At 34.6% G+C, this 10124-nt stretch overlaps 2 protein-coding genes across 2 annotated transcripts; both read left to right on the top strand.

Annotated features, from left to right (window-relative positions):
* Positions 1–2287: 2287 nt before the first annotated feature.
* Positions 2288–2629, top strand: LOC308263094 (small ribosomal subunit protein uS10-like; the record flags this gene model as incomplete). Its single annotated transcript, XM_080695962.1, has 1 exon — positions 2288–2629. One exon carries the CDS (start codon positions 2288–2290, stop codon positions 2627–2629), a length of 342 nt encoding a protein of 113 aa, XP_080552088.1.
* Positions 2630–8630: 6001 nt separating this feature from the next.
* LOC308263086 (olfactory receptor 5H8-like) lies at positions 8631–9560 on the top strand (the record flags this gene model as incomplete). The annotated part of the gene is made up of 1 exon (XM_080695953.1): positions 8631–9560. The coding sequence occupies one exon, from the start codon at positions 8631–8633 to the stop codon at positions 9558–9560; it is 930 nt and encodes a 309-aa protein (XP_080552079.1).
* Positions 9561–10124: the final 564 nt, after the last annotated feature.

Here is a 10124-nt window from a genome sequence, read left to right on the forward strand (position 1 = left end):
TTTGGGAAATGAATACTCTCACCACTAGCAGAGTTTGTACCTAGCAAAAACGTAAGCTAATGACTGAAAGTGCCTCATGAGCAAAACAAGCAGATCTAGAGTGCTGTCCCAACAGCCATCAAAGCTTAGCAGGCCAGTTACAACTTTGGAACATAGCAAATACTTGCTTTGCTGAGACTAAACCCACTAGTCACAGATTCTGAAGTCAGCACTCTGCAGTATCACAGGCTCACAATCAGCAGAGCAGCAGTGGTCTCTGTAGTGCATGAAGTCCCAACCAACAAGCTGCGGGCACTGAATAAAGCATCATAGTCTCTGGCCTTGTGGACTTTGGGCCAGGGAAGCACAGTGATCTGCAGCTAATCAGAGACTACTGCTTACCTGCACTAAAACTATATGTTGTTAAAGTGATTCTGGGGGGAAAACTCAAAAGTTTGAGCAGAAAGAAATGAAACAGAGAATAAAAATCAATACAAAGGATCAACAAATCAAAAATCTGTTCTTTAAAAATATTAACAATATTTACAAGTACTTAGACAACCTAATAATCAACCCAAATCATTAAAATCAGAAATGAAAATGGAGACATCACCACAGACAGTGGGAAAATTCAGAGGATTCTCAGAAAACATTTTGAAAATTGAAATTCCAATAAACTGAAAAACTGAAAGAAATTGACAGATTTCTAAACATATATAACCTACCTAAGTTGAGCCAACAGGATATAGCAAACCTAAACCACCAATACCAAGCAAAGGAATAGAAAGAGCAATAAAAATGCTGCCATAGCTGGGCGTGGTGGTGCACCCTTGTAATCCCCACTCTTGGGAGGTGGAGACAGGAGGATCACGCAGGTTCAAAGCCAACCTTGCTGGCTTAAGAGACCCTGTTTCCAAATAAAAATATAAAAACAGGTCTGGGAGTGTAGCCTGGAGGTATAAGGGTTTCCAGGAACCCCAATACCACCAAAAAAACAAAACAAAACAAAACAAAAAAAACAGTCTGCCATAAAAAAGCCCAGGTCCAGATGGGTTTCCAGCTGAATTCTACAAAACTTTTAAAGAATAATTAAATCCTATACTTAGCAAGTTATTCTATGAAATTGAAAGTGATAAAATTCTTCCAAACTCCTTCTATGAGGCCAGTATCATATTACTGCCAAAAGAAATTTATTGACCAATATAATTGATAAACATAGATGCAAAAATTCTAAACAAAATGCTAGCCATGCACATTAAAAATCACATAAAAAAATTATACACCACAACCAAGCTGGTTTCATATCAGGAAAGCAAGGCTGGTTCAACATATGCAAATAAATATATCATTATTATTTATTCTTCATTTTGAAACCAGGTCTCACTGAGTTGCAGAGGGCCTCACTAAGTAGCTGAGGCTGTCTGCAAACCGTGATCCTCAGGTTTCAGCCTCCCAAATCCTTACAAGCGTGCACCACCACATTAAAAAAAAATAGGGCAGGGGGTATAGCCTGGAGGTCGAATGCCCCTGGGTTCCATCCTCAGACCCACAAAAAAATATAATGAATAAATAAATAAATATTACTCGGCACATAAATAGAACTAAGAACAAAAATCACAGAACAAATTAATAGACACTGAAAAAACATTTAACAAAACGCGACACCCATTTATGTTAAAAACATTGCAAAAAATTGGAATCGAAGGAATATATCTCAACATTCTTAAGGCAATATACAATAAATCCAAAGCCAAAATCATATTGAATGAGGAAAACCTGTAGAAATTCCCTCTAAAATCAGGAACAAGACAAGGATGTTCACTATAACCACTCCTTTTCAATATATTCCTTGGGACTCTTGCCACAACAATAAGAGAAAGATAGCAAAGAAATTTAATAGAAAAAAGAATTAAAATTATATTTGTTTTCAGATGAATTATCGTATACTTAGAAGACTTAAAGAGCTCAACCAAAAGACAACTAGAGCTGATTAACCAACACAGCAAAGTATCAGGGTACAAAATCAACTTAAAGAAATCAGTAGCTTTTCTATTTGCCAATCATGAATCCACAGAGAAAGAAATAAGGAAAACAATCCTATTCATAATAACCTCAAAAACAATAAAATACCTGGGAATAAATCTAATCAAAGAGGTAAAAGACCTTTACAATGAAAATTATAAAACATTAAAGAATTTTTCAAGGAGCGCTGTGAGTGCTTCTGGGCTTCTGTCTGCCCTTACACTCCTGACTCACCACTGTTCTCTTGCGTTGAGGAGCAAGTAGGTCTGGAAACCCTGCCGCAGCCATGGCTTTTAAAGATACTAGAAAGACACCTGTAGAACCAGAGGTGGTGATTCACCGAATCAGAATTACCCTCACCGGCCGCAAAGAGAAGTCGCTGGAAAAGGTGTGTGCTGGTTTGATCAGAGGCGCCAAAGAAAAGAGCTTCAAAGTGAAAGGACCTACCAAGACTTTGAGAATCACTAGGAGGAAAACACCTTGTGGTCAAGGCTCTAAGACATGGGATCGCTTCCAGATGAGAATCCACAAGCAACTAATTGACAGCCCTTCTGAGATTGTTAAACAAATTACTTCAATCAGTATTGAGTCAAGAGTGGAGGTTAAAGTTACCATTGCAGATGCCTAAGTCAGGAATTTTAATAAACTGGTTGCAACTTGTTAAAAAAATTAAAGAAAAAACTAAAAACACAAAAAGAAATTTTTGAAAAATGAAATGATATTGCACCTCTTCTTTATTGCAATGGAATAAAATGAGAAGTCAATGATTTTGTGGTCCAGTATTAAACTTTTAACTTTTAGTAGCATGCTAAGAGCTATTTCTCAAAAGGAGAGGGGCCATTTGCTGAGGATGACATGGCTTCGTTGCAAAATTCTAATGGTGCACACTATAAATTATCTATAGAAGCCTGGTAACTTATGCTTCACCTTAAAAAAGATGTCTTGATACATCTTATATTACTGAATTATTAGAAATTTTACTAAGGTAGAAGGCCTCTGAATTGTTGTCTGGTTTGTTTCCCATCAAATGACACAATGATGTCTTAAAGTAAGTCTTGACTGGTGCCCATTTTTATTCTCATTTGGTCCATTCATATCCATGTCATCAGTAGAACAGATCAGTGTGATACTTTGTAGAGAAAATGGTGGTCAAAACCCCTGAGAAAATATTTGTAAATCATGTATCTGATAAGAAGTCTTATTTAAAAGAAGTAACTCAGTTATAAAGATCTTGCCTTGCAGGTGCAATGCTCTGGGTACCAAAAATCATTATAAAAATTATTACTTATTAAACAAATAATTCTATCAGAAAATGGGAAAGGGATTTAGGTCAGTGATAAAAGATTTGTCTATCATGCATGAGGCGCGCGCGCACACACACACACACACACACACACACACACACACCACAAACACTGGGTAAAAAATTTTAATATACACCTCAAAATTAAAAATATACAGATGTCAAAATGACTATACAAAACATACTGGACTATGATAATCATCAGAAAATGCAAATATAACCATAATAGTATATCCAAATTATTAAAATGAATGAAACTAAAAAGGCTACCCTTATTGGAAGTTTTGATGCAGAGCTTTGCAATCAAAGATAGGCACCAAAATGAGGTAAGAGAAAACTACACCCAATTTAAAGGAACAATCAATATAAGTCAAATCTGGGACATGTTAAAATCTATGTCTACATATCTGTCTCTAATCCCCGACTTTTACAGATGTTTTAGACTGGTCTTCTTTTATTTGGGTTGCGTTGTCCTCTACATGTTTCTTATTTCCTAGCAAAATTCTAAGCAAACAGGTAATTAACAAGTATTCCTCTAAATATGTCTTTGTTTTCCTCCTATCTTTGTAGTTGTGAAGCATGCAGAGGTTACTTTTTGAAATTAGAAATATTTTTTATGAGTCTGGCTCAGTGATACAGTATTTACCTAGCATGCAGGAGATGCTGGGTTAAATACCTAACACTAAAATAAAAACCAAAATCAAAATCTTCTTAAGGACTTAATTAAATATTAATATTTATAGATCGAGTATAAATGTCACAAATACATATATTAAGATATATTTTTATCAATAAATATTGACTAACAATTTGTTTTTGCTCAAAAAGAAATCTGGACAGGTTACTACCATGTTCATAATCTATCGTTTTCCTTTAAACTAGGGTACAAAAAAAAAGTTCCTGACCTAACCTCCCAGGCCTTTTGCAATCTCATGAATGAGGGAGGTGCCCTTCTAGCTTCTCCCTCTGCAGGACACTCACATTTTTTGTTTTTCTAATGAGCAAGGCCTTCCCATAAAATAGGCTCTTCAATGATGAAGGCTCTGTGGCTGGAAGCACCCACTGGCATCACCTCGTTAAAAATGATCACTCTGGAACTCAACCCAAAAGTACAGAAACAAATATTTGTTTTTCCAAGAGCTCTAGAAAGTTCACAGAAATAAAAGTTTGTAAAGCACAGATATGGGTTCTCTTCCATTGAAAAACTTATCAGTGGTTTAGAAAGTCCTTTTAACATTTGCCTAGTAAGATTTCTTTTCAAGTGTCAGCTTAAGATGAGTATATATCTGGGATTTAAGCTCCAGGTTGCATGAGGACAAGTTTATTTAGGCTTGGCTTCCATAGGGCATCTAGATCATTGTTTATTCAGAATCATGCTTTTTTTTTTTTTTTTTTTTTTTTTGGTGGTACTGGAGGTGGAACCCAGAGGCTTTCTACTTCCGGGCTATACTCCCAGACCCATTTTATATTTTATTTGGAAACAGGGTCTCACTAAGTTGCTGAGAGCCTCACTAACTAGCTGAGGCTGGCTTCGAACCTGCGGGATCCTCCTGTCTCAGCCTCCCAAGTGTGGGGATTACAAGCGTGCTCTACCACGCCCGGCTGAATCATGTTTTGATAAGCTTAGACAGAACTATACTAATCAAAGTATTCAGACAATACATTTTATATGTAAATTGAAATTCATAAAAATATAAAAAGTGTCCACAGTGAAGGAAAACGTTAAAGTATAATTTTTGTTGTTAAAACTGAGTCAGTCCACAATGACTTGAAGTTTGTGATTCCGGAGTTGCTAATGCCTCTGGGACACCTTAACTTCTCCTGCTTGTCCAAATCCACAGTGCCCAGTAGAACAGATTTACTCTGTCCTTCAGGGATCTGTCTGGTACGCCTAGGAGAATTCAGATCCCTACTCCTTACGATGCTTGAAAAAAGAAACAGTGATATAACTGGCCCTTGCTTTCAAAGTAAACCATATTTTCCCGAGACTTCGAAAATAAACCTCCTCAAAGAGTCACTGTGCAAAGAATTGATACATTAGTTACTGTCCATCCTGTGCTATTGTATTTTCTGCTTTATAATACTTTAACCTGTGCTATTGTATTTTCTGCTTTATAATACTTTAAAAGGATCGCCACATTTTTCAACTTGTAGGTAAGATAGAAATGATTCCTCTATTTTGAATTTTATATGAAAGTCAAAAATACTGTTTAACCTGTGATAATTCAGATCTGATTTGGAAGATACCAAAAGAGCCAGGGAAAAATGGAAAACAGTTCATTATTTTCATACTTAATTTTGTGCTGAAATATGAATCAGCAGAAGACTTTTGTGTTAAAATCAGAAAAATCTTAAAAATAAGACTTTTTGTTTTCTTTAGTGATATGTTTATTATCTCATTCATCTAATGACTTCATTTGGTGATACAGAACTTTAAACCATTTAAAACATGGATTAAGATTAAAATCATAGTGATTCTTATATAAGAACTATTTCTAATAGTTCTGATAAAGTGACCCATTGTGTTTAGCTAATCATGCATTCTGATTAGAATGTTTAATATATGGCTTACATATTGGTCTGAACTTTCTTCCACTTCTCACAGTATTTTGCTGAGTACCTGATAAATATATCAAGAAACAGGATGAAAGTACTTTTCCCATGCTTTCTGTCGCACTCACAAATCGATGAATGCCCACACACAACTTGAATCCTATTTTTCATTGGCGCATTGTAGTCATACAACTTAATGGGATACAAGATGATGGGGACATACATACACACATCACCAAAATGTGTCCTTACCCAATTCCCACCCCATTCCCTCCCTCTGCTCCTTCTCATGTTTGGCTTAGTGATTGATACTGATATGTTTGTTAAAGTACATCAGGTGCATTAGAGAATTTTCTCCCCCCCCACTCCGGATCCCCTCAGTTAGGTCACCTATTTTTGCTCCTCTATCTAGGGATTTGGAATTATGTGGAAGGAATATCACTCTAAGTCAAACACTTTCAAACTGGAACTGCTGTCACTGTTTATTTAAATTGTACTTATCAGATTTCTGCCTTTGGCTACATTTTCTGCTAAAATCGTTGGTGGGGGCAAGAAGAAAATGCTCTCAAGTGAAAACAAGAAAAATTTCTAGAGAAAGTCCATTTGAATCACTGTAATAACAAAGGTAACGAAACTGAAACATTATCTTGCGTGTGTTGGAGTTAACACACATGAGGTGTTATTGATAAGCACCTACACAGTGAAGGGACCAGCATCCCAACCTTTCAGAGAGTTACTTTTTTTGTTGCTATTGATGGTGGGAGTATCTAAACTCTATGATATTATTGATTGTTTAAATTATAGTTCTCATATAAATATAGCACCTAATTAAGAGACTACAATGTATGAATTATTTTTCTTAGATTTTAAATCATTACTTGCCAGGTTCAAAATTTAACAGTGTTTTGCAATTGTAAAATTTTTTCTGATGCAAAATCTATTCAAGGGGTAATTTTAAAGGATTTAAAAGCCATCAATTGTAACAACAACCCTGTCTTTTTCTACTATTAAGCAATAACTTCATTAAATGTGCAATCTTCAGAAACAAGATGTCTCTTTTTATTTTTAAATGTTTTAGAGATTTACAAATGCTTCAGCTTAGTCATTGCTACTCTGCTGGGTTTTTAATATTTTTGTCTTTTAAACCTCCTCAGCAGCAAGTTTTTCCAATTTCTTTATCAATTCATTTTTGGTGCCAGACTTTTAATTATTTAATCATAAAAGGTCTAAGTCACTCTAGGTGGAAGAGGTATGAAAAAGTGAGTTTCTGTCCTTTTATCTTCCTCAGTGTATAGTAGCATCCACCCACCACAAAGATTCATGTGGTACAAAAGAATTTCAATGTGGTCATCAAATAATATATATCTTTGGAAAGAATATTGTATCATAGTTTATTCACTTGTAGTGGATCTTTGTTCCTTTTTACTGTCATAATTTTGGAAATGAGTGTCAAGTGTGAAATTAGATCTGCTAAATTGGGGTTTTGCTGCTCAAACTCTGCACTGGGTCTTCAAATAAACTGATGTGAATGTATGTTTTCCCCTGTGTGAAGAAGCAGCCACACTCCAAAAGAATAGGAAGAAAATATCTAGAACTATTGTAAGTTTTTTATATGAACATAAAATAATAATAATAATAATAATAATAATAATAATAATGATGATGATGACAAAAATAATGTCTATCTACATTGTCACCTCTAATTTTTTCTGTTCTCTCAATTTTTCTTGTCTCTTTTCATCTCTTTTTCTATGCTCTTTGATGACTATGTTACTGAAAAGTGTACCTGAAATTTCCCCAGTGATACCCAAGACAATATTTTTATTAGTGTCTATTAGCTTGATACTACTAAATACATCTCACCCAGAAGTTGGGAGGATACTCCTTCCACAAAATTGACAAGCAACCAAATTCCCGTTTATATTTTTCATGATTACTTACCCAATCACCAAGTGTCTGTTTACTTCAGTGACCAATCTTTAATACCAAATATGTAATTGACTCTTAGTGATTCTACATTCAGAATTCTTTTGACTTGGTCTCATTGCCTAGTCAGTAAAAATGCCAAATAAATCAGGCAATATACTTAGGTTTTCAACATCAGATGAGCATTCTGAAAGTACAGAATCCTAATGTATTCTTGAACTCTTATTCTTGACCCTATTATTGTAATGATACCTCATATTCTATATTTTTTAAGGATGCTACCATAGACCTCTGGGCTATGTAATCTTTTAGGGGAACTCCTGAACAATAGGAGTAGCTTTCGGATTACTAACCTTTATTCTAATGATCTTTTTCAACAGACATTTGGTTCACCACCAAGTATTTAATTAAAAATATGTTATTACATCATTAAACATCTTAAAACATCTTTTTAAAAGCCTACTTCATGGGAACAAAGTTTCAATTCCTTCACATGGCACTCCATTCAGTTTTTAATCCAGGTCATACAAATAGATTTTCTCTAGATCTTGAACCATATCTAAGACACAGAATTGTAAACCACATGTTATTGTTCTCAAAAAATTTATTACAAACTTAGAAGGACTTCTATTTTCTCTAAATATGTTGTACATGAAAATTTATTGAATTGATATTTCTTTTTGTCATTTTTAATTTCACCACAAAGTATTTTCTTCTGTTTGTAGTAATTAAGGTAAATGCATTCTGAAAATTTTATTTCAACTATTTCTGACCATTATTCTATTTATAGATCATAATCAATTTTTAATTTCATTGCATTTCATTTCAGAGAACATCCAGTGAGGACATGGAAAAAGAAAATATAACTTTGCTCACAGAGTTTCTTCTCACAGGACTTACATACCAACCGCACTGGAAAATCCCACTGTTCCTGGTGTTCTTGGTGATATATCTCATCACCATGGTGGGGAACCTTGGTCTGATTGCTCTCATCTGGAAGGATAATCACCTTCACATCCCCATGTACTTTTTCCTTGGAAATTTAGCCTGTGTGGATACTTGGTTATCATCCACAGTGACCCCAAAGATGCTCCTCAATCTCTTAGGTAAGAGCAAGATTATATCGCTCTCCGAATGCATGATACAATTTTTTTCCTTCGCAATAAGTGCAACCACAGATTGTTTCCTCTTGGCAGCAATGGCTTATGATCGCTATGTAGCCATATGCAAACCATTACTTTATCCAGTGATTATGACCCACAGACTATGCATACAGCTAATAATTTTATCATTTGCAGGTGGCTTTCTCCATGCATTAATTCATGAAAGTTTTCTATTTAGATTAACCTTCTGTAATTCCAATGTCATACATCACTTTTATTGTGATGTTATACCATTGTTAAAGATTTCCTGTACTGATCCTTCTATTAATTATCTAATGCTTTTTATTTTTTCTGGTTCAATACAAGTCTTTAGCATTACCATAATTCTTGTCTCTTATATAGTGGTTCTCTTTACAATTTTTAAAAAGAAGTCTGAAAAGAGTACAAGGAAAGCCTTTTCCACCTGTGGGGCCCATTTTTTATCTGTGTCTATATACTATGGCCCCCTTCTCTTTATGTATGTGCATCCTGCATCTTCAGAGACACATGATCAAGATATGATTGCCTCTGTATTTTATACTGTCATAATTCCAATGTTGAATCCTCTTATCTATAGCCTGAGAAACAAGCAAGTCATAGATGCAGTGACAAAAATGTTGACAAGAAATATTTAGATTTCATTTGATTATGTGCTCTTTATTTGTTAAAGTAATCAAAATTGTGGCAATAATTGTTGATGTTTTCAGTGGTCTTCAACATTTTTGCTACTGTAGTTGCTCTTGAATGTTTTTGAAAGTTTTTGACACCTAATTAATTACTTAAAACAATTGTCTTTTTCATTCACAAACACATAAGAAATTTCTATCATGTGTTCATATCATATTAAAATAATTTAGAAGACAAGTTACAAGTGAACATTTTTACAAGTTTGTGTGTTCTTTGCATTATAGATAACACTGAATACTAGCTTGATATGGTTGTGTACACCTATAATCTCAGCACTTTGGAGACTGAGGCAGTAAGATCACACAGGTCTGAGTCCAGCATCAGCAATCTAATAAGACCCAGTTTCAAAATAAAAAATATAATGGGCTAGGAATATAGCTCAAAAATAGAACACTTTTGAATTCAGTCCCCACTACTACTACTACTGCTGCTGCTGCTACTACTACTACTACTACTACTACTACTACTACTAATAATAATAATAATAATAGAAACTGTTAATATAGTGTGGT

Source organism: Muscardinus avellanarius, assembly GCF_963383645.1.
Source record: "Muscardinus avellanarius genome assembly, chromosome: 5".
Taxonomy (NCBI): domain Eukaryota; kingdom Metazoa; phylum Chordata; class Mammalia; order Rodentia; family Gliridae; genus Muscardinus; species Muscardinus avellanarius.